Source organism: Hippoglossus stenolepis, chromosome 7 (assembly GCF_022539355.2).
Source record: "Hippoglossus stenolepis isolate QCI-W04-F060 chromosome 7, HSTE1.2, whole genome shotgun sequence".
In the NCBI taxonomy this organism is placed as follows: domain Eukaryota; kingdom Metazoa; phylum Chordata; class Actinopteri; order Pleuronectiformes; family Pleuronectidae; genus Hippoglossus; species Hippoglossus stenolepis.
The window spans coordinates 10,781,551-10,807,405 of NC_061489.1; the positions used below are offsets into that span (position 1 = coordinate 10,781,551).

Below are 25,855 nucleotides of genomic sequence, written 5' to 3' on the forward strand. Positions count from 1 at the left end.
TACATTTTTTGAATCGGTCAAATGTGTTGTGTATAATCCTTATCTACAAAAAACTGCAACTACACATCATATAAATGTATCTGATTGAAACCTGCTTAATTTTGTTTTGAAATGGAGTGAGGGGAAGTCTTCAGAAGCATGAAATTAAAAGCGATAAAATACAGCACTTGAGTAACTGTACTTACTGTACATGATTAGTGGAAATAAAACCCACACAGCCCTGGTGTTATCTTAAATCCTTTAATATATGAAAGAGGCATATTTTAAACACAATATACAGTGTAACAGACCATGTCCCACAGTTTTCATTTACATTTCTTTACAAGGCTGCCCGTCAGAGAGGATGCAACTGAAACAACTGATCGACAGTATGGTTTTGTTTGTTGTGTTCTGCTGCAATCGAGACACAACTGGAAACAGCCTGTTAATTAAACAATGTTTGTGTTGCCCAGCTGAACAAACATATTCTGAATAATTTCTGTGAGCCTAAGAGATCTCTATCTACTGTATCTGTATCCATATTCTTCAACTGGGAGCCAATGTGTACCAGTCAACAACTCAATATGATCACAAACAAATCAGTTCTGCTGCATCTTTGTGCTCGGACGTGACCGGCGTCTGAACACCAGCAGGAACGATCCGCGGTTGAGTGATGTGCTGCTCACCTTTGTAAGAACTATTTGACAGGGACATGAGCAGACTCCGAAAGCTTAGACAGGATCACAGGACAGTGTTGCATGAATATAAGGAAAATAAAGTTAAATCCTTCATAAATGCATATGTAGAAAAAGTTTTTCTATCAATAAGGGATTATCAAACCTTTGAAGTAATGATTTGTGATCATACTTAGAAAATCATCCACAGCCACTTAAGAGACATAAAAGCCAAAACAAACAAAGATTTTAATGCTTTGAGATTGCATATAAAACGTAGGTCTAAAACACACACACACACACACACACACACACACACACACACACACACACACACACACACACACACACACACACACACACACACACACACACACACACACACACACACACACACACACACACACACACACACACACACACACACACACACAAAATGGAATGCTCATTTGCTTTTATGCTCACGAAACAATTAAAAAAGAGGACACCAGAATAACATTGAAAACAAAAGAGACAAGTTTTAATTCACATTACTAAACTTCACTGGTTTTGTGCATTGCGTGCATGTAAGGGTAAAGATTACGATTTCTTACTGTAGTAGGTCCATGCGGATACAGACTTATACATTCATGTTATGCATAAGGCTCCTCAGGAATGATTTAACTGCCCAGAGGGACAGCAGAAAAAATGAAAGAGGTTGTTTTGTGATTGCGAGGCTGTTATGATAAAGGACAAAGCACATTTAGCATTGTTCGCTCTCCCCCCCCCCCGCATTGGAGGAATACAAGCAGCCGAAGCTGGTCAAACCGAACATACTCCAGCGAGTCACCTTTGTAGAGTCTGCATAAAGAAAGTCCTGCCATCCTGCAGATTATTATGGCACTTTAGTCCTCATTACCAAGGTGACTTTCTGATTATTGGCAGATCCATCTAGACACGGCGGAGGCTGCACAGAGTCAGTGCTTTTTGTTTTAGAGCTGCAGCAGAACTGACACCCGTGGCCTCCATCTGCCCCAGCCAGACCCGCGGCATCACTCAAAAAGGCAGCGGCTGCTCTGTTAACGTCACGTACGACACCAGTCTCCTTGCATGCATGACCAGAGGTTGGTCTATATTTATGAGGGGAAGGGGTGTTTCAGGCCCTGAGAAAACATTTTCCCTTAAGGGTGATTTAAAAAGGAAAAGAAGGGAACACTTAACAGATTAACTGAACCAATCAACTAATTCATTAAAATTAGAAAAAGAAAGGTGTGAAAATAAAATGCTTCCAGTTTCATCCTCATACATTTTACAGGACAATCGAGAAAAATAAAAGTAAAGCAATGTCACGTCAGGCAACTTTGGGTGAGGATTAACTTGCCGTAAGTTGTGTTTTATCCTGTAAATGTTTCTACATTTGAGCTGAAGGACAAAAAGACTAGAGAGAAAACGTGTTTTCTCAGATTGCTGCAGGCGCTGTGTTTAAAAATACATCAAAATGACAGCCTAGGAGATATGTGCAGTCAGATCAGGTAGTGGTTTGGAAGCGGGAGCACGGGGAGCGAAAGCAACATGTGACATGTAATGTACACACAGCGGGCGATCGTCAGGGGCTGAACGAAATGACAGAGCAGTTAGAGGTTTTGGTGTAATGTCAGAAAATAGCAATGCTACTCATCTTTCATCTTGTGTGCGCTTCATTTCAAAACATGTGTTTCAGTAAATCGGACCTGAACCCACCTGTGCAATAGAATAATGATCATGAAAGAATAAAAAAAATTGATGTATAAAATGATCAAGTGAACCCAGTTATACCTACATTCTGTGAGGATCACGGACGAGATGAAAAGCTGTAGCTTGAAGTGTGAGACAAGAGTTTGGTTTTTTTATATGATGAAAAACAAACGGCAATGTGGGCTGAGTGTAAACGAAGAAAAAGAAAAAATAATAAAAAATTTCCCTCAGCCTGGAAACAACATGACAACATGGCAGATTGTTCGAATGCCAAATCAGGTGAGACTTGTTATTTTCCTGGTTACTGCACTAAGTTATCAATAATCTAGTCAAAGTAAAAGCAGCATTCATGTTATATTGACACTGATGCTAACATCAAAAAGGTAACAGCATGTATTTACTATTCTATTTTAAAAAAATAGGCCAAACAATAGACAAGACAATGAATTAAAGATAAAAGCAATGTGTTAGTATTTTTAATTTTTTGTTTGATTTCTCATTTCAACTGGCACTTCCCACATAAAAAGGGACAATTAATTCACATTTTGGCTGTGCAGAAATGCGGTTTGTTAATGTGGGAGTTCCTAATCAAATATGAATTGTAGCCAGATAAAATCTTGGCAGTTAGCTTGTGACCAGCTGATATTATTTGGTCTCCGTTTGGACTGCTAGCAACATCAACGATAAGAAGATGATGTGCAGTTCACTGATGGATCAGACTTAAAACAGGCGCCTGTTGAAGTCAAACAATAAACCTGGGATACAAGTCTCTCTACGAAAGGAAAGGATGAATAAAGGACGTATTCAAAGAACAGAAACGAATATTTTCATAATGCAGAAGACGCAATATAAATGTAAGACAAGTGTGGTAACAAAGTCAAGTAAAAAAGGCCCCAAACCAGCAATCCCATGTGCCTGAGGGATGCTCAGAGATAAACAACAAACTCCGTCTTTAAGTCCCCCCCCCTTTAGCATATAACCTACAATCCTAACCACACCAGGCCATCCATATAATACAATCTAATATCCTTCAGTAAATCAACAGATAATACAGTTACTGCAGGGCAAACAGGGTGACTGTCGAAGAACTGTCAGTGTTATTCTGCGTTAACTTAGTGTAATTTTATCAGACATAGATAGATATGCTTTTACCGGTGGCAGAAAGCATAATGGAGTCAAGGCCTCAAGTGTTTGTATGGTTGCACATGTTTTTGTTCCGCAGGCACTGAGCTTCAGCATATTCAAGTATCAGCTTTGATTCAAGTAGGTTAACATCAACATTGACAGATTGTGTTGGAAGATATAACCCTTTAAGCACAAAGCGCTCAGGTTTAGCGGTAAACGGTAATTGGATGGTTGTACATGAAGTAAAAAAGAAACTCCTGCTACCCAGGTACATGGTATACATGTTTCCATGTCAACGGTCGAGCTGCAGATGTGGAACAAAGTCTTTAAGATTGATGAAACAAAAATCAATCAACTGATGAATTCTGGGGGAAAAGATGAACAGCTCATGATCAAAGCATCAACTCATGTGTCAAACATGGAGCTGGTTGTGTTAGGGCTCAGACATGTGTGGCTGCCGATGGAACTGGCATTTACTTATGATTCCACTGATAACAGAAGCAACAGGATAAATGCAGGTGAACAGGATCATCCTGAAAGCTCAGATTCAGTCACACACATTAAAACCCATTGGACGACATGTCATTATTCGGCAGGACCACGATACTCAACATACAACCAGAGCAACCACAGAGCCTTTTAGGGTGAAGGGCTGAGTCAGTCACCTGATCTCAGTCTGACTGAGCAACAGTCGACTTGGTGAATATTAAAGACCGAGCTGACGGAGAGAATCACCAGGGATGATACAAAGTGGCTGCGGATGTCTGTGGGTCGTAGACTTCAGACAGTCACTGGCTGCCAACCATTTTAAGTAAAACATGAAATATGATAATTTTGTTTGACTTCATGTGTCCAATTATTTTTGAAGTCCTAAAATGTGGGCGCTATGTGTTAAAAGGGTTAAATCTCCCACACAGTTCCTTCTATGTTGACTTTAAACTACTGAAATCAAAGCTGAGACTTGGCACTTTAATGTAGAGCCTACTTTATTTTAGTTCAAATTGAATGTGCTGAAGCTCAGAGCCTGAAGTGTGTGTACAATCACTTTGAGTCTTGACTGAGTTTTTTTGGCCAGACCCTGAGGTATTGTGGGGCGGGGTGCAGAGAATCATATACAGAACAGAAAAGACACAAACATATCATTGAGAATTAATGGCACTTTTTTTTACATTTACAGTTAGAATTTAAATCTCTTGAAACAGTTTGAAGCTGAAGACATGACCAGCCAGTGTTCAGAGTCTTCTCAGTGGTCATTAAAAAGGTCACAATTGGGAAATATTACACGCAACAGAGTCAATGTGTTTGTTGGCCAGCTGGCCGGCCGGCCACCCACCATCCCCTGCAGCAGGAAGTCGGGATAATCACGTAAAAAAAACGCTATTTTTATATGAGATTTTCAACCCCTCGCTGGGTGGGACTGTGGCTCTGTGACAAAGTAACTCTTGACCAAAGAGATTGAGACTTGTCGTCCCTTTTCCTTTGTTTTTCATTTGTTGTCTCTTACTTTCATCCATGGCTTTCAATCTCCCAGCTGACAGGAGTCCTTGTGCAACTGCGCCCCATAAATACACTGGTCTAAGAACAAAATCAGAGGAAAAAGCTAAAATAATGGAATCTATCTCTGAAGTAGGCAAGGCGGTCCTCTGTTTATTTGGGTTAAAATCCCAGCTGAGTGGTAAACAAAGTGTTGACGGTTTGGTTTGCGTGGGATATTTTCTACCTCCCCACCATTCAAGTGTCATCGTTACACAGAGAAGTAAACGCTTGGTGACAGTTTGTCTGTAAGTGTGTATGTGCTGCTGAGCTCAGTGGAAAAGTGGACCGGGCTCATGGCTCTCCGTCCTCAGCTGGACGGGAACTGTTTGTGTGCTGTGTTGACCTGGTGTGGGCCTGAGGGGCGGGGCTCCCTCACCTCACCTCTCCTGTCACCAGTTGGCTTTGACGGTGTTGACGTCGCTCACTAGGTTTTGAGCAAGGCAGATACCAAAAATCTGTGGAGGGAGCCACACAGGACGTTAGACCAGGAAGTGACATCAGTACACAACACAATTGATTAAACAAAAAACAAAAAAAAGGAGCAGCATTGATGTTGCCTCTTCTCACCACTAGATAGCAGTGATGACACAAAATCAAAACCCATCCACATTTTCTGTTATAAAAACATGTGATTTTCGAATGCACAAAGTGTCCTCGTATAAATATTTCCAGGTAAAATAATCTGCAAACAATGATTCCTTACCTGCAAAAGTGCAACACCAACAAAGATTCCAGCTACAATGATCAGGTTGTCCTGAAGCCACTTCTCAAACTGTCCCACACAGCCCTTGGTGTAGATATATTTCTGCCGATCCAGCTCCTTTTCAGAAACAAAGAACAGATACAATAAAATTATGACTTCATAAATAGTTTATTAATAATCATTAGATCCATCAGCTCCCAGAGACAACACTTTAAGATGAGTGAAACATCAGACTCTGACCCGGCTGACCTATAACTAATCCTGGACAAAATAAAAATACACAGCGTTTTGCCCGCTGACTCCTTCATCGCTGAGGAGGGCAGAAGGAGTGAGTGACAGTCGTTCTTAGATTACGACATGTCCGTGTCTGGACATCATGGAGGATAAGCAGGCAGTGTATTCAGTCTTCTCTGCGGACACAGTGTGACTGAACAAACAGGCAGAAGCTGTTTCCTGTTACCGGACAGATGGTTGTTTGCGTTGGCAGATTCAGCCGATGATGTATGTGCGCCGTTCAGAGATGCAAATAAAAAGGTGTAATTTAGAGCTGCAAAGACCCTGACAAGGGGCGGAATAAGACTGGGTGTGAACAAGACTACACCGTGCTGTCTTTGTTACTCTTCAAGACGAGTCAACCAGGCAAACCCTTTGTTCTATTGCAAAACCTGAAGGCTATCTTTCAACCAATGGGAGGTAAAGGGAGCCCCCTGGCAGCCAATAAAAAAAAGCAGGAAACTCAATGTTGTTCTGGCTGTGAACTTCCTCACAAGCTATTTCAGCCCTCTGTTGTGCTGCTGTCCCTCCCATGTCTCCTGCTCTTCCTGTTTCTCATCCTGCCATCCATAAAAAAGGGCTGCACAGGAACCTGGTGCACATCACTGATGGGCATAGTGTCAACAGCCAGGGCGACAGCACGAGAGCACGCAGAGAGAAAATGAATTCATAACAACTCCGTGGCAGGTGGTTCACTGTATTGCAGTGTGCCTAGCAACAGCAATCTTTCTGACTGCAGTGCAGTGAGTTGTAACCACCACACCCACACACAGAGGAAAAGGGAACGGACTGGCGTAACCCACTGAGTTGCCAATTACAGAGTGTAGTAAGGCTGCTCTCTCTGCTAAAACTGGAGCCTAATTATCCCTGTTAGAAGAACAATCTGTTATTAAGGCACGAAGCATGCAGAGGAGTCTGTGTGCTGCTTAACCCTTCACATTCCCTGTGTCTGCTGTGTCAGCAAACTGTTTCCAGATATACATGTATTTTTAAAAAAAGGCTATAATTCATATGTCTTTATCAAGAATGATGGACGGAACAATAACAGGATTCCTGAAGTTAAATTCAATACCTTTAAGACCTTTTTTAAACGGCAAAATCACTTCAACACTGAGCTCTAACCATTTCATCAGGGACACACCTTGAACTTCCATTTATTAAATACACATATTGATTTTGAGATTGCAAAACTTAAGAATCTAGATTGCAATAACTTTTATGGAACACTGTACCAACACAACAGAATTCAGATATGCTGGGAGGTGGGCCTAACTCAAAGATGAAAGTAATAACAGTAACATGCTCACTAACACGGGCATTAACATAAATCTCAGAGGTCTTAGCATTCTTTCCTCTCTCTCCCATTCACTCTGTAACATTTGGCCGAACAAATGAGGCCGTTTGAAAACAAAATATTGCTGAGAATCGCACCGTCAGCATGATATTGGCCAGGTGGGTTTCTAAAGCGGTGAAAAGCAACTCAGCCATTAGAAGAGGCTTTCTATGGCTGCAGTATATTAAAATTACAACTGATAAAAGCCACACATACACACTTATGAAAATCAGAATTTAACTAAAAGTACTCAGTAAAACACTAAACTAAGATAATGGCAACATGTTACACACGTTAACTCACAACTCTCTGTGGGGGTAGGGCCCACCTCCATTCAAAAACCCATCGGGATGCATGGCATGAGCCTCAACTCTGTTCAAAGCCGGTCCTGACCTCCCTGGGGCCCTAAAGCTAAATTCTGTAAAGGGGCCCTCCGACCTGACCCCGGAGCCATGTAAACCATTGTCCCAGTCACACCTGAAGCCCCAGAGCTCCCACTACAATCCTCCCTCTTTTAAAACTGTTTGCTCCATCAGTCGTTCAAGCAATCAGTAAACCTGAGGCATAAACAAACAACATTGGCTTTTATATTTTTCCTAATTGTAAGTAATAAGTGGCATCTGGTACCTTGGAAGGTGTTGTATAAATCTATATAAAATTATTATTGAATAAAACATATTCTATATGAACCTAAGATAATATTGACATAGGGAATATTCTAAAGAGGAAATTGTAGAAAACAAAAAAATGTAGAAAAGAGTCAAATATAACACTGAGTTTTGGCTCTGCTGCCTGGTGGTTAACACCGACTCATTCAGTGTCTCCTCCACTGTAAAACTTATAGCACCTGAAAATTATAGATAACCCACTATTATTAATTTGATCAGCTTCACTGGACCCATTCAAGCTGGCTCACCAGGATTTTCTTCAGTACATTCGTCGAATATAAAAAAGTTGGCTGAGTCCTTTAGCTTTTATTTACTGAGAGATGTGCAGCCATATTGCCCAGTATGCCTAGCTGATCAACATTTGAAATTCAATGTTTAACCAATAGTCAATGTCAATTAATTACCTAGGGCCCATGTAGAGTACCATCATGAACACACATTGTCTGCACTGGTTCACACAGAAGCCGCAGCCTGATGGCACAGGTTTGTTTTGGTGAGTCTATTTTCAAGCTGCATTTTATGAACACCCTTGACCATTTATAAAACATAATGAACTGTTGCATTTTCACTCTCACTTTTGTCATTCACAAAGTCACAGAACAGCCCTGGAAGTGGTTGGCAAGCAAAAAACAGACTAAGAGATGCACTGCCCAGTTAAGTTGAGCCTTTTTCAGACATGACCTCTGGGTAAAATTCGGAGGATCTGCGGAGTCCAGTCCATGTCTGAAAGCAGCTTTAGTGAGAGACAGACATGAGACAGATGCAAATCAACTTAATGTTACTGTTATTTGCTGACATAAAAAATAGAACAAGTTTACCCGATTGCTGTTTCTGCAATTCACTTCCGTGCTGTCTTTATTGTCTTTGCGACCAGAAGGACAGTTCTGCTTTTCTCTCTCTTCCAAGCTGTAGACACTGACACCTGCTTTGGCACGAGTGTGTAGGGCCGCCTGGCTCGGATTCAGTGGCTTTGTATTCCATGTGTTATACAATCAAGAATCTGCAGCGGGTGTCTGATTTTGTAAAATTAACTGAATGCTATATAATTTATGTGTCTGACTTCCTGGCCAGCTCGTTCTGCTCTGTGCAGTTTAATGCAGCTACACAGAAGTCTGCAAAGCTATACAATATTAAGAAATTCACATTGGACAAACATGCTATTTATATTGAAAATGTAGTTTCATAATGTTAAACCTTGTAAAATAGAAATTAAGATGTTTGAATACTTTTTTTAGGGTTTTAATTGTCACTAAATGGATTTACTACCTTCTTTTTAAGGTCCTGCAGACACCCTGGACAACCAATCACGACCAATACCAATGAAGCCGATTGCCACTCCAACCGAACAACTGCTGAGATCACCTCAATCAAGCAGGTTTGCAGCTTGTCAGTCAACTCTGCCTCAGGAGTAATTCCACTCAGGAGCATCGCGTCAGTTTAACCAGGAAGGCTGGCATTGGCTGCCAATCATGCCTTAGACGACTGCCCTTGACCGTACCATAAATAAGAACTGGTTGTCCGTAACTGCTATAATCTTATAAGTCTTTTTATATTTAGATATATATGGAATATATTCTGAAGGACAATATTATATATAGCATGAAAACAGAATAAAAATAGGCAAAGAGAGACCTGTTGATACTTACCAATTGAAGCCGAACATCATAACCACACTGCGTGTTGATTACATCCTCCTGTAAAAAGAAGAATACAAAAATGTGAAGTAACTTCCGGTAATTACTAATTTCTTAATGAAAGAAATGTTGCAGGTGTCTCCTAGATTATTTATTAAAATCCAGATTTTTCTTATTGCTGAGTGACTTACTGCAGGGTCTTTAACACAACAGGAAAAGGGGACTCCACAGCGCTCCCTGCTGGGGTTCAGTTCAGTGCAGTTGAAGTAGATGTTGAGGTTCCAGTCGTCGGGCCCGTGAGCTCCGCAGCATGACCACTGAGACAGCAGCAGCAACAACACGAAATTAAACTGCCAGCTTTGACTAACGGACACATTTATTTTCTCTGATCTGGTCTTAGGTTAGCTTGGGCGGGTAGCAAACTACAGACAGACGGACTCAAATGGCAAGACAACAGCGGATCTAATTAGCTTTACAGTGCGACATGACAGAGCCCAGCATTTTCACATGGGAGCCAATTATCTAAAGCGTTTCATTCATATAATTGGATAATCATTTGAAGGAAATGAAATCACATTAAACATGAGATTTACTGCACAGCTGCAGCGGCTGACTCATTCTCCTCTCAGCCCAGAGCCGAGCAGATTCAACATCAGCTTTTAAACACGTACACAACAAAAATCTATAAAGAAGGCAGTGACTTCTAACAGCCTGGAAACACGAGCTAGTGACACACAAGTTTCAGTCAGTTAGTGTGGACTCACATATTCCTGGGCAAAGTCAATGAGATTCTGTAAGTCGATGTCATCTCGGTAGGCCTTCACATTATTGTTGATGAAAAAGTTGAGCTGGTCTTTGATCCAGTCCTTAAAGACGAAGGCGAGGATCCCCGCAGTCAGCTCCAAGAAGAAGATCAAACCAAGGAACACAGAAAACTGGAAAAGTACAAGACACACATCAGAGTAAATACACACACAAAAAATGGCTCACTTCAATCGTCTGTGTATCTTGTGTTGTAAATTGTGGTGGCCCTCAGAGTTCAATGCAATAAACACAAGAAAACACAATACATGCAAATGGTGAAAACATTAATTTCATCATTTTGACAACACATGTGCCGCAAATATAAAACGCACTGCAATACTCACAACATTAACAAATACTTGCAACACAACAAAATACATGCAACATAACAAAGTGTTTCCAAGGGACACTAACAAGTGATAAAGATGGTTGTGGTGTTATTTGTTGTGAGTATTTGGTCGTGTTGTTAGTATTTGATCATGTTGGGAACATTTGTATTGTTGTGAGTATATGTAGTGTTGTCCATATTTGGTAGTGTTGTGAGCGTTTGTGGTGTGTTTTCTATTGCTGTGCATGTGCTGTGCAAATGATTGAAGATAAATTTAGATATAAGGGCCAGAACAACATTTTTTTCTGGTATTTCTTGGAAAAGGACAACAGCTCCCATGTGTCCCTGTGCAGGTCTGGTAGTAAGATTGGTCCTGATTTGCTGAGTGAGAGTGTGGCAACATAAACCGCAGTCCCAGAGGTACCCTTATGTCATCCCTTTACAGTAAATGTAGGAGGAGACAGGGATTATGATAAATGCACAAAAGCCACATTAGCTGCTCACTCTGACGCCTGACTTATTGCTGCTAATGGACATGGGCTGGAGTTAATAGCTACTCGGAATCACAGCCTGCAACAAGGCTAGTTTGTCTATGTCACTCATATGTTCTCATGCTCATCATTACAGCTGAACACAAAGAAACATCCTACAATGGTGACGCCATGGCTTTGGAACAATTCTCAGCTTCTTTCAGATCAAAACCAAAAAGTTGCCACTGAAGAAAACATTGCTTGACACAGTGGGAATATTTGTATGGCCTATGAGGACTAGATCAGTGTCTCTGGTTATTAGTGAAAAAGGAGTAGGTTTAGTGATGAGATAACACATTTTAATGCCATGCAATCACCCATAACATTTGGCTCGGGTGAATCGAAGGGACACCTGGTACACTGACAGTCTCAGCTCTGATGTGAACTGCAGATCTAAAAGGGGTGTGAAGTGGTTAAAATGGAGTCTGTGCAGAGAGAAGCAGGAGCTGGCTTACAAATTTAAGCAATAAGGTGTTCTCTCTGAGGGCTCCGATACAGCCAGCAAAGCCCAGGACGAACATGACCCCTCCCACAACGATGAAGAGCCACACAGGGTCGAAACCCCCTAGATCTGTGATGGATGACAGATTGGACAGCACGCCCTGAGGGAGAGGAGAGAAGACAAAAGGCAGTGGTTTAAATCCTGACTATAATATTTCCACAATCAATACTCATCATCTCTTTTACAAGGTCTCATGAAAATCTCTCATTCTTAAGCTTTGAAAAGAGTTGGGTGTCAAAGTACGAATTGAAGTAATGACCAACTTGTGTTGCAGATGCAAAAATGTAGAGAAATCTATTGGAATACAATAGTGCTGTTGGATTTGACTGGTATTTATCAAATATATTGCTTTTAAATAAAACAACAAACCCCATCTTATCAGTTTATCTACAACACAGCTTCACTCTCTGGTAGATCACTGTCCAGCCAACAAAATAAGTCACTTTTATCAGGAGACAGATATGTTCACAGCAGACAATCTGTCCTTCCTCTCCGGCCCCACAGCCCCCGAGGCCACAGTGTATACACGGACATGTTTTCCTGTCAGTCTCTGGTCTGCATCACTCCTTACACTGACAAAGACTGGTTTTATCTGAAAGAACGGCCCATTTCTCAATCTGTACTACACTTTGAAGACAGTGACTCATCTTAATGGAAAATGCTTTTATCATGTATACTATGTCAATATTTAAAGTTTCAAATTTAAAAGTAATCTTTGCGAGATAACAGCCCCTGCGTCACACTGCTCTGAATGCCAAATGCCAAATTCCCAATTTTTGTTTTTACATTTACGACAAGCTGATATCAGCACCGATTTCTTCATACAGTCATCCGCTCCGAGCACAGCTTGTTCTCCTGAAATAGGGGACTTGAGTATTTTTATATGGATTGTATGTACTCCTGCAAACAAACAGCCGATACTACAGACATTTGGCGACAGCACAATCAGATTTTACTGGCAACTTTAGCTTTTGGATTAAATGACAGCAGTCGTTTTCCACTTGAACATTTTGGTACTTTTCCAACACGTACAGTGATTAACAAGGGCATATACAGAAACACTTTCATATAAGGATTGTGATGGGACTAAATCCACACAATAAGCAGGCAATGGGCATAATTATTTACCCAACACAAACATCCTGCTGTAATCTTTGTTGCTGCGGTTGTTCATGCATCCCACTCTCATATTCTTAGATCAGCATCAGGCTCAAACACGTACAGATGGATTTGAGAAGTTATTATTCGCAATCAATTATGTTTTGTTTCTTAGATTTACAGTTTGCTTTCAGAACCTCCATACCAGTAAAGAGGATGAGGCGCTGCTACAAAGCACTGGTTTTGCTGTCGGTTTTTAAGGAGCTCTGAGCTAAAATTGCCTGTTTCAGTCAGAGGTTTAAATGAGGGGCTGTGTAACAGGCAATTTTAGACAAATATAGACTTTGTTGATCTTTTTTTGAATTTCTGGAGTTCCAGAGCAAAAATATAAAGCTGGAAATGAGCGTAATAGGTCACCTTTACTGTCACTGTGTAGTGCAACATAAGGAGCATTGTTTGTGGGTCTAAAAGCTCGTTCAAATATAATAGGTGTTCCAATTCATGGGTGGTCTCTCAACATCTCTCACCAAAAGGGAACCCACCATTTATTGTTTGTAAATGTGGGCCCCTGCTCTCCGTTCTGACATACTGTTTATTTTTCACATATATTGCACACGTCAAAAGAAAACTTGCAGCTAAAGCCCAAGAAGCTGAAGTCTCATACTGCTCTGCACTGAGCTGAGGGACAACTGCGGGACAATACCGCATTCTTGTGTTTTTATGGCACTGGTGCAGAATAAACTTCCTTCATTTGAATTTAAGCATGAGGCCCTGAAACAATAATGTGGTCTGGCTGCACGCAGCGGGCTTGAAACTAATCAGCTTAGTCACTGAGACCCAAACTCACCATTGTGCCTTTCCAGTACCCGCTATTCATCATTTGGCAAAATCCTTTTAAATTATTCACTCTGTTCCACAAAGGTACTCCGGTGCAGGCCTATTTGCGGAGTTCATGACCAGATGTTACTAATGAGTACAAGCTTCCACAGCATTTACTGAACTGAATGGGGCATTTTCTAGCTAATTAATGAACAAATTGAGTGTAAACTCTGTTGGAAGAAATTTTGAAACAACCTCTTATAAGCACATGACACCTGACATTTGTGGCCTGCACTGTGGGAAATAAATAGTATCTACTTTCCATACAAATCTGAAGGGCCAGTTAATTTATTCTGTACTAGTAGCTGTTCCAATTTTTTAACGGATGGGCTACAGCAACTTTGTTAATTTCCTAAGGTGTCTAAGGCCTGGTGCACACTAGAGGATTTTTCAACTCTTAACCGATTGTAAAAACGTGAGAGATCACAGACAAGAGGACAGATTTAACAGATTTTTTTATATAATAATCGCGAGAACGCACACACTCTAAGATTTGGCCTGACGTACGTTGTCGGCTGGCTACACTTGTGTGTGTGCGTTGCAGCGAAAGACAAAAAAAGAGGAAGAAAAACTATGGCTGTTGTCTGGCTGAGAAGGCGGAATTGGAAATACATTTTGCAGCGTGAGCTAGAGCTGAGTTGGAAATATATTGCTGTTTTTAGTCGCAGCTATACAGTTGGTGGTGCTTCCAAGGTCAGCTCGCTGTCATTGGCGATTGATGGTTTCTGTAGGAGCCAATTACGGTAACTACCAAACATGTTTGGTAGTTACGTTTCAAGATCAGGGAGGCTTCGAATCCATCAGTAACATTAAGATTATTTTGTAAATCTCTCTGACTTCAGGAACATTTGGGCAGATAATCAGCACCGACTGGCCTCCGGTCATGAACGGCCCCGCAAATGTTGGAAAGTCGGCCCAACTATCCTCTTGAGTGCAGCAGCCCGAAGACGTGTTTACAGGAGCGTTATTAGTAAATACTCATTCTTCGAATTTATATTTCCACACCACTTCTCTCAAACTCTCCGCTCCCACCTAAACTCCCTCAGCTTGTTTCGGCCAGGACATTGGAAAAATTTGAGCTATGCTGTTGAGGCAGTCATGTTGTACTTCACCAGCGTGTGTTTATGTGTGCATGTGTTTATACTTACCTTCTCCGCCCATGCCCACAAGCCTACGCACAAGAATGCTGCGCCTAGTAACTGTAAAACAAAGCAGAGAGAAGAGGATCTTCAGTCACACAAGAAGCAGCCGTACCCACTAGTTATGAGACCATTTTACATCCTCCCAGTTTCAAGTATCTCAAAATGTCACTTTACTTCTTCAGTATTTGTTTAAAAGCATAAATACTTGAGACTTAATGAGCATCGACGCAGGTCAAAGAAAGAAAAAAAAAAACATCTCACGTGACAGATCAAATATAAAAAAAAGACTGAGGGTGCGATTCAGTCGTTCTTGGTTTAAAGTGGTGTCTCCATGGAAACACAACTGTATTCAGTCATTTTTTTTGTTAAACTCTGATTGATCAAAAGTAATCCATGACATCACCTTTTCCCAATACATCCTTGCCCAAAGCAAAAACGAAAGAATTCCGAACACAAATACAAAGATCTTCTAATTCAATATAACCTCCAAGTACTCTTCTAAACCTGGCAGTTTATAGTGAGTCCATGTAGAACTCCTATTACTTTTAGGAAGAAAAATATCTTCAGAGCTTTTAAACTATAGTGAATTCTCAGAAGACTTTTGTCTTTTAAACTAGCTGTGGACAGAGGGAATCATTACATTTGCCAGTTATTGCAGGTTTAAGTCATTGCACTGGGCTGCGTAAGAGGAGGTGTTAAAGGTAAATCCCTCCTGTATTAGTCTCCCATCGAAGGGAAGAATGATTATAGGGCTCAGCTTAAAACAAGCCACGTAAGAAGAACTTCAGAAAGTACAGGGTGACCACAGCACTGGACCACCCAAAGTAAAAAAAACACAAAATGAAAAAAATACAGCAGAGAGGCTTCAAAATTATATTAGACTACGTGTCAGTAAAGATCGAAAGTTTCTTAGCTGCCAAAAAATGTAATTTGTAAGAGATTTGGTACAGTAATGCACTTAGCTGAAGGACATAACAATGAAAATTACATTGAAATTGAGTTAAATCATACTGCTGCGAAGTTGATTAAATAAAGCCAGAAAAACAAAGGAAACCTGTCAATGCAAAACAGGACCCACAGTGTGATAATAACAACAGCAGCAGCAGTCACTGGGAGGGGGTGCTGCCGCTGCTGAGTTGACCTGGTATTTACGCAAGCAGTTGTAGTGAAGGGTGTGGTGGCTTCGGCTTGAAGTGACGCGCAGGTAAGCAGCTGGAGATCAGTCAGAGGAGATTAAACTGACAGGGTGAGAGTAATAAACCATTGAGCCTCTGACTCAAAATACTCCACATAATTACCAAGAGCACAAAAAAAACATGACAGAGAAAACAACTCTCAGTTTACAGCTTGGAGACCACAATTGTACAGCTCCACCTCAAGGATAGTGTTACAGAACGTCTTTCTAGATGCTGTATTTTGTTGTTTTAACTGTAAAGACGTGTTCATTCAGTTGTTTATTTTGAAAGACGTAGGCGGGGATGTTGCTAAGCGGCATTCTGTATGTTCACGCAAGTTTCTATTATTTTTTTCACCCCATTCAAATCAATGACGGACAGCTAAACAAAACACATATCTCTTTGTATAAAGCAGTACAGTTTAACAGTGGCTTCCAAATATTTCTAAGATCATACCGTTGAATCGGCATTAGAAGGGATTTGTTGCAGGACTGTTGTATTAGACAGCATAAGATAGGCGTTTCTACTAAAGTGACAAGTGCACGGATGTATTGTATGTTCAAAGGACAGTTATTCATTACTTTTTTAAGGGTAGGTATTGACTATTTGTAAGCCTGTGCGAACCAGTGAAGTTGCAGGAAATATAATCACATGCTCCCTTTTGTTCCCGAGTTCTGCAAAACATTTTTGACATATAATTTTATAACTTGGTCATTTTATTCTAGCAGACATTTGTTAAGTTGCACCATAGCTAGTGTGATGTTGACATATGACGACTAAATTCTAATCAGTTTAGTCCAAGCAAACGTTTGTACGAAGGAAATCCCCTCAAGTCATTGCTGAGATATTGAGTTCACGAGAAACTGATGGACAGACAGTCAGGCAGACAGAAAATTCAAAAACATAGTGCCTCTAATCATGGATGTCACCAGCGAGAAGGTATAATTTATGTTATATCGGTTTGCTAATGGCTATATGGGTAAACCAACCTTGGTAAAAAACAATTTCAAATATTTGGATTTTAAAGGATAGGGAAATATTTCTGCATTCAACCCTTTGCTGCACTGTGTTAAGTCACTGCTAAATATATAAATCGGACTGCGATGACAGTCTGGTTTGGACAATTTTTACTGTCACTGAATAAAGCGTTCCCAATCCTTGTGTGTTATATACACTAGGGTGTGACCTTCTGCTGAAATTTGTGACTTGCTTCAAGGCTTGGAACTTTCTAAGAACACAGCCCATGAAGGAGTGCCCTTGGTCTAACCTGAAGGCAAAACTGTGCCATCCTGCCTCACTGACACAAAAATCTATGTTGAATCAAAGTGTTCATTTCATGAGAAAGATTCCTTGAGGTTGCCACCAGGACGCTGCCCTAAAACTGTTTTCAACAAAACACTCAGCATTACCATTTGTATGAGCTCCATATCACCATTCCAAAAAGAATGTTATGATGTACCAATATAAAATGTATTCTTTTCTGAAGGTAGACACTTTCCGCCTACGTGGCTGATGTTCTTCCTGTCTCACTTCCATTTGTCTGTCCTCTACAGGAAATCAGTCAGTTGAGGAAACTTCAAAGAATATCTGGCAAACACAAAACTCATTTCCTAAATACAAATATCTCTCAATATAACACAGCAGATCAATTAAAACTTTCCTAATTAGCTAGAGATGATTAAGAATAGCTTGGAGTTCGAACATTACCAGGAGTTCTCATTTCTAATGATACCAGAGCACTTAGCAGATAAAGGGAACACAACCCACAATGACTGATGTCATGTGTCCTACGGTTTATCCTGTAGTATTTCATGTAAATTACAGGCACTTAAAATAAATATTACAACCACTTCAGGCTAATTGCTCAAATCATCAATTACACGATGCCCTGATGATTGACTAAAGAATCCTCCCCTCTCTCTCCCCATCTCTCCTGCTTCATCTCTGCAGCGGACTATCCAATAAGAGAAAGAAAACATTGCCTTGTTACTCTGGGGCTTCTAAAATAAAACACCAGCCAGACAGCAGAACAGTACTTTCGTTATATGGCAAATTTTGAAAAGGTACATGAAAGCACGTCAAGTGCAAGCGCTATAGTTTCAGATGACCTCGTAGGCAGCATTAAATGAGACAGCCATGGAGGTTCCCATGCCTGGCTGGTAGCCTATCAATCTGGTTTACTATCTCTTTTTCAGTCTTGGAATATTTCCATCAATTTTATTTATGAAATAAACAATAACTGTCCAGAGAGGAGATAATGAAAAATCAAGACTGAACTTAAGTAAATTTGAAGGTTCTGTAATGTAATAATGTGAAACAATTTATATGCGTTTAATCCATTTTAAATGCCAACATATGACCAGTGAGTAATACAATTAAAAAAAACTAAAGAAAAACAACCTTCCCCAACTTTCGTGGTTGCCTACAAACTTTAACAAAATTCCCAGTGTGCCTGTCCTTCAGGGTGCGTATGAGAGTGGACTGTATTTGTGTTCGACCATCAAGTACATCACTGCCACCAATAGATGGTAGATACGCTACGGTCTCTTATCAGCATCTGGAGCAATATCTGGAGACGACTGAAGTTTAGACTGCTCCTTCTTCTACTAGTAATCCTTAAATTGGAGTAATCCAAGCGGCATACATGGCTGAATCTCATTCCCAGTCTGACCATCACATTATAGTTTTTTGAGTCCAACCAAAGCATGCAAGCTTGCTTTAGAAACTGGAAGCTGACTGCACTGGTGCATTGAAAAACAAGGGTTGTATGAGTGTTGCGTATGTAAAGTCTCCATTATGTTAAACCATATAATGTGTGTTTTAAAAGGCCTATCTGCAAACACAGTTTCCTTCGTGGGACAATAAGGTTTGGATTCAAGTGTATTTAACTGAATGAGTACACTGAAATGGAACTGAACCTGCCTTTGTGTCATGCTTGTTAGTTTTTCCACAGTATAATGTGGGCAGCCAGAGTCAAATTCAGGTCAGTTGGTGGCATGGAAAAACATATTGTGCCACTGCTACTCTGAGACAAAAAAAAGAAATCTCCACAAAAAATGTGCTTTTACTGCTCAGTGGACAATAACAAAGTGAAAATGTAACAAATTAAATTTGACAAACATTCTACACTCATCTGTTCTCAACGGACATCTCTTCTGTTTGTGCTTTTTAAAAGCCTCCTAGGGTTTGTTTACTTAAATCTCACCTGCCACTAATTTGTTTCCTATTCCTCTGTGTATTTTTATCCTACTATCAAATCCCTGTGCCTTTATCGCTGTTCTTAAGCCAATAAGCAAATAACAATGTCTGGACTTGGACGTCCTTGTGTCTGCCTTGTTATTTAAAACAGGCTGCTCAGATTATTTCACTGTCAAGTACTGCTGTAAAATGTGTATTTCCCAGTCCAGAGCAAAGGGTTCTTCCACTTGTGGACACAGTGATTATCAACACATGAGAAGATGCTTTTTAAGCCAGCTGATCCCATTAACCTTAACTAACTAGCAGACAAACCAAGCGTCACGCTGCCTGAACACACACACACACACACACACACACACACACACACACACACACACACACACACACACACACACACACACACACACACACACACACACACACACACACACACACACACACACACACACACACACACACACACACACACACACACACACACACACAGTATGGACTTACTCAAGTGAGACTGCCCTTTCAATGACTCCCTAAAAAGCTGAATATCTAATGTGTCCCACTGTGTGAATGCAGTCATTCTTGATAATACGATAACAGCGGCACTGCAGGGCGAACAAAATGTGTGGCTCGTCTGACTCCAAAACAAAGTATCACTTCCACAGATTTTTGCATTCACACTTCTCTGTGCTTGATACTGCAAAATCAATGAATCTATTTGGCTGATTAATTGCAGCAATGATACAAGAGTCTGAAATTGGATTCAGGTCCAAAATGTATCTGACTGGAATGGACTATCTAAGTCTATAATCGAGAGAACGTTAGATCCTGTCGATGTCATTATCTTGTAGCCAGAGACCCAACTGAGAGGGACTGCGGTTGACACACGGTATCAGAGCACAAATCAGAAAAGAAAAATCCCTTAGTGAGTGGACTTTGCCTCCCTGTTCACATTTGATTGTATCTGTTGTAGACGGCAAATACTACTGAACAGAAAAACATAGACATTTATCCTCAGACTAACAGCTAGAAGATAGAAAATAGCTGTTATTTGGTGTCTCGGCATGGATATGTGTACTCAGTTAGGAGAGGGGCACCTGTACACCTGCTTATTTGGGCTATTATCCAATCACCAAGCAGAGCAGTGCATAGAATTATGGAGATACAGTTTAATTAGTCAATGTTCACGTCAAACATTAGAATGGAGAAAAACATATGATCTTAGTGACTTTGACAGCGGCATGATTGCTGATACCAGAGGGGCTGGTTTGAGTATGTCCCATTGTCATACACAATAGCCTCTAGATTTTAGTCAGAATGGTGTGAAATACAAAAGACATCCATTGGGCGGGACTTCTACAGATGGAAACGCCTTGCTGATGAGAAAGGTCAGAATAGTTGGGAGCTGATAGAAAGGCTGTGGTTAGTCAGAAAACCTCTCTTTACAACTGTGGTGAGCAGCAAAGCATCTCAACTTGAACAACATGTCAAACCTTGAGGTGGACGGTCTACAACAGCAGACGACCTCATCATGTTCCACTGTTGTCAGCCAGGAACAGAAATCTGCAGCAGCAAGGTTTAAGACTGAAAAACAGAACCTGGTCTGATGAATCTCTGTTTTATAAAGTATGAATGGACACAAGCAAATGGTGTGAGAAACGTTTTCTTGTCTCACTTTGAGCCCTTAACACCAATCAATCATGGTCAATCAATCATGGCTTACCATGCTCATCCCTTTATGGCTACAATTCACCATCCTCTAATGAATACCTTAAGCTGGATAATGATCCCTGTCACAAGGTAAAAGTTGTCTCAAACTGCTTTCATGAACAAGACAGTGAGATCAGTGAACTTCAGTGGCCTGCTCAGCTACCAGACCTGAATCCAATAAAACACCTTTGGGATATGATAGAACAGAGATTGGCAGCATGAATCTGCAGCCTACAAATCTGCAGAAACGATGTGAAGCAGAATCTGAAAGGAAAGTTTCCAACATCATGCGGAATCCATGTCATCAATAATTCAGGTGGTTTTTAAGAGCAAAGGAAGGCCCTACTCAGTGTTAGTATGGTGTTCCTAATAAAGTAATATGTGAGTGTGCATCAGCTGCGCTGTGGAGGATTGTCATGTTATTTGCTGGGGACACAACAATTATTTTTCAGTTAACCTGATGATTATTTTCTTGATTAATCAATTTGTCAAGATATTTTGTCGGAAAATAGTGACAATGCTCATGTGATTTCCCAGAGCCCGAGGTCACATACTGGTGATTATTTGCTATATCAGATCAATGACCCAAACACCAGAAGATATTCACATTACTGTCCCATTTGATGAGAAACAGCATTTAATGCTCAAATTTTAAAAGCTGGAAAAGTTTTAGAACCAGTGATTGAATTTTCTTGAAAAAAATGTAAACAACTAATTGGTTGACTGATTAAGTGATTAATCAAGTAACAGTTTCAGCTCTACCATACACATATACAAAAGTATATGCTTTCATTCAATGGAATGCATCATGGACACACTCACACTTACTGTTTTGGTTTCATAAGCATGTTCACATCGACAAGTATGACAACATGCATACCTTAAGTACCTGGACAGTGTACTCCGAACGGTCCAAATGTTGGGTCTAAATGTTAGACCATTCTCGCCCTAAATGGCTCGTTAGAGGACGGAGAGGGACCACCAATGAGTTTTCAAACTTGTGGAAATGTTCACAAGTTGTGACTTGTTTACTTATGTTTTGTGTTCATTGTTCCTGAATCCTGAGCTCCAGATGAAGGAAGCAACATGCAGTACAATGGGTGTGATGATCCTCTAAATACACGGTTTGGTTTAGACCTCGATACTTTCTGTTTGAGTGTGTGTGTGTGTGTGTGTGTGTGTGTGTGTGTGTGTGTGTGTGTGTGTGTGTGTGTGTGGTGAGAGAAGTGGGGGGAGGCAACTGTAGCGGTGGAAGTGGGTGGGGTTGGGTGTCTCACGGTTCTGTCATCCTATTTTGCAATGCAAGATCATGGATGCTAGAATCACAGCTTCGATCTCCGTTAAGGAATCGTTACAGCCCCACTCTGTCCACATCATACTACTGCAAATGCGTCCTCCAAAGGCTGCATTCACACTGGTTTTTCTGCTGCTCTCTACCTGTGATGCGATCAACCAACGCGCATTTGGGTGCCAAATGCGAACAGACATTTGGAGCTGTAGCTGGCTAATAACACACAAGCTGCATCCAACCAACTCAGCAACTTGGTTACAGCTTAACAAGCTTTTAATTACAGCACGCAGAGCATCCAAACATTTCAGCAGCTCAGGCAGAAAATGTGATTAATTAAGTGGATGTGAGGAATTTGTCTATTCTAAGGACGAGAGAAGGTTGGTTGTTCTTGGGTGAGAATGTCTGGCTGTCAACAGCGTGTCCGGGCACAGGAAGAATTCGCACAGAAGAATAGCACTAAGTTTTATTGCCCTATTTTGTTCACAATATTTAGGGTCCTACAAGCATTCTGTCTCAATTTGGGCAGCATTTTCAAGCCTGACAAGATCACTACAGGAAAGACAAATGGGTTGATTTGTGGAGAATAAACCCCATCTCTTTCTATTCCAGCAACGCACTGGCTTGTCTGTCATATCCAGTTTCACAGCACACAGACAAGAGGAGAACATCTTCTAGTGATTATTAACGGAAACAACCAGCGAGCTGGAACTTGTTTCACAGAGAGCTCAGACACAGTTAGCTTGGCCTGAGTGTCTGAAGAGACCCAATGAGTCAAACACAACACTACAGCCCTATGACTCAATGTTTCCTGGTTGACTGCTCAATCCAATTAAATTACAGAGTGCTTTTTCCCCAATTGTAAGGGAAATTATTAAATTAATCTGGGCATTTTTCATTTAATAAAAATCCACAAACTCTGGCTTGTGGCATGTTTTGCAATTCACATTGCCTCACATGTCACAAGTATGGTGTAACGCTCCCATGTTGTGAAAGGGAGGAATAGGGCGGTGGTGACGAAAGGAGAGCGAGTTGCATGTGGATTAGACGAAACAAGAATACGAGGGGAGAAAATGCAGGATCACACCCTATGCTCCCCCCAATCTTTGTTCTCACCACCCCTCTTTGTGTGTTAGTGGTTGTGTGAGTGAAGGGAAACAATGGTGTCCCACAGAGCCTGAACACTATGGTTGTGGACAGAGTGAAAGGGGTGCTTGGAAAGAGGAGGGCTGGGTGGTATTCAGGCCCGTGTGGCTTTTTCCTTCAAGCAGTGTGTGGGTAGACCCTCTGAGGCAGACAGACACGCCATTCCTTTACCCGCAAACATTGTACTACACCAGTTGCACAGAGGCAACGCAGATGGGCGAGGAGGGAGGGGTGAGGGAGACCAAACAGAGGAACTTTTCAGACTGAGGGTGGGAGGAGAAAGATGGAGGGCGCATTGTAAAGGAGACGTGGTCTCACTCGCCACTGGCCTAACAATGCAGATGAGTCTCCTGCCTTTTCTCGGACTCAAACACAATGGTACCACTGCTTAGTGCCGGGTCAAAGCAGGGGGGGAACCAACATTAGCCCAACTTCAGTCCCTTCGTGGGTCCAGCAAACACTCAACAGATTACCAAACCATAAGCAGAGAGATTCATTTACTCTTTTAAAAAAAACTGGATCAGCCAGTAAAATATTCAAATGAGCTGGACAGGTTTACGTTTCACTCCTCACCATTAGTCACTTCATGAGTTTCGCAAGAGAAAAGTTTCCCAGCAACAGAAAAAAGACTTACTCACATAAATTGAGCAATTATATTGTATTATTTGATATCACATATTTATAGTCAATTAAAGTTATGGCAACAATGTTTTTAACTTTTGTGCTAATTTTTATTACTCTTTAGCTATTTTCCTGCCCCAAAAATCAATTAGGTGACGACCCCTAAGTCAATGAACCTACTGTTATGCAATTTAAAACAAATAGACACATGGCAGAATGACTAATTTCAAACTTTACTGGTTGTTTTAACTTGTGTTTACCAATAACAGTGAAATATCGTGGATTACTCTGGTTTGCTTTGCCTACACCGACGGTGTGAACGTTAAGCCAACTCCCAGAATCTTTCAACATACTTTTAATGAGCCATATTACCTTTATTTTTCACGTGATATCAAAAGAAACACCACACAGTGACAGGAGTGACTTACCCAGAATAGAATGTTGAATCCGAACAAGAAGTATTTCACACAGCAGCTGACTTCGGTCCCTTTTAAATGTTGGTGTTTGTTTCTGCTCATTCTTCCAAGGATAGTGGTTGCTAACGGCTAAGCTAGGTAACTAACTACTACGACTGGTACTTCGGGGGCTTGGTGGCCAAAGCTGCGGGTGTTGAACTGGTGAAGCCGATGCTTGTCGGCTCCATTAGCTAAACGACGTCGAGTTTAGCCACCGGGACAGCAGACAGCAAACCAAACACATGAGGCTGGTGGTCTTCTCCTCGCTTTCACAGTTAGCTCGCCAGGCCAGCTAGCTCACAACTTCTCTGGTTAGCATCAGCGGCTAACAACAACAAATCCGGGGACACTTTCAGGCTCGTTCATCCGCAGTTCGGTCGGTGTTCAAGTTGCCTGGCGTCACTTCGGCGGCGCGCACCGGCGGAGCAGGATGAGGCTGAGGGCTCTTCAGCTAATCGTCTTCCTCGTTATCAGTGCCGCGGGTGCATCGTCGCTGGAAATCTTCATCCTTGTTGTTTTGTGCTGTAAAACAAGCCCCTGCTGCTGTCAAAGAGGAAACCACTGCGCTGCCTCTCGCCCTTTTCACCTCAAGAGCGGCACCTTGTGTCTCAGTGAGGGCCCTCACCTCACCGGGCCCTCCACACGGGGGCTGATCCTGTTTGTGTTCACCTGCAGCTCAGCACAGAGGAGTGTGGAACTCAGGCTGATCTCTGCAGCAGGATCTGTCAAGGTTCAACATCTAATTCATTCAAAAACTAAGAACAGCACATCAACAACTTTATTTGAATACATGGGTCCCAGATTCATTTCCCCTCCATCCCCTACATCCACACAGAATGAGTTAAATTGAATAATTGAAATGAGTCAATTCTTTATATTATGGTCTAACTTAGGGGAAAATAAAACAATAAAAACAATTATTGCAATATAATTTTTAACAATAGCAATATAACAAAGGACATATGTATATATGTATAAATATAATATATATATATTGATTTATAAATGCATTGTGCACTGTGAGGAGATATAACACGTAACTGTTCGACCTCAGATTTGTAAAATTCGCTGCCCTTAAAGAAGTGTTTATAAACCACAACCTTCAACCAGGCGCAAAATCAATCTTTTAACTTAAAGAGTTTAAGAAACACTAATGTGATATCTATCGAGATAATTATCACTATCCAATATAAAAGTATTTGTCTTGATATAACATTTGGCCCTATCGCCATAGTCTCACATATATTTAGTCTGCAAAAATTGAGTAAAAATCGTCTGCTAACACTTGATTCACAGTTCAAGCAGTCTTGCACTTTTTAAATTGAATGAAGTGTGTGCGACATCTAA

General features: G+C 41.0%; 1 protein-coding gene across 1 annotated transcript; it reads right to left on the minus strand.

Moving 5' to 3' along the window:
• Nucleotides 1-226: 226 nt before the first annotated feature.
• tspan17 (tetraspanin 17) lies at nucleotides 227-25,183 on the minus strand. The gene is made up of 8 exons (XM_035162357.2): nucleotides 24,482-25,183; nucleotides 14,928-14,978; nucleotides 11,756-11,902; nucleotides 10,403-10,573; nucleotides 9,830-9,955; nucleotides 9,651-9,698; nucleotides 5,731-5,847; nucleotides 227-5,482 (listed from the first exon to the last, which is right to left on the minus strand). Exons 1-8 carry the CDS (start codon nucleotides 24,569-24,571, stop codon nucleotides 5,417-5,419), a joined length of 816 nt encoding a protein of 271 aa, XP_035018248.1. The 5' UTR covers nucleotides 24,572-25,183; the 3' UTR covers nucleotides 227-5,416.
• Nucleotides 25,184-25,855: the final 672 nt, after the last annotated feature.

What these genes read in the sequence shown, in the direction of transcription:
- tspan17 (XM_035162357.2), bottom strand. Translation starts at nt 24,571, where the DNA reads ATGAGCAGAAACAAACACCAACATTTAAAAGGGACCGAAGTCAGCTGC. An exon ending in TGTGGGCATGGGCGGAGAAG is followed by an intron (nt 11,903 to 14,927) that starts GTAAGTATAAAC and finishes CCTCTCCCTCAG; the next exon opens with GGCGTGCTGTCCAATCTGTC. An exon ending in ATGATGTTCGGCTTCAATTG is followed by an intron (nt 5,848 to 9,650) that starts GTAAGTATCAAC and finishes GTTTCTGAAAAG; the next exon opens with GAGCTGGATCGGCAGAAATA.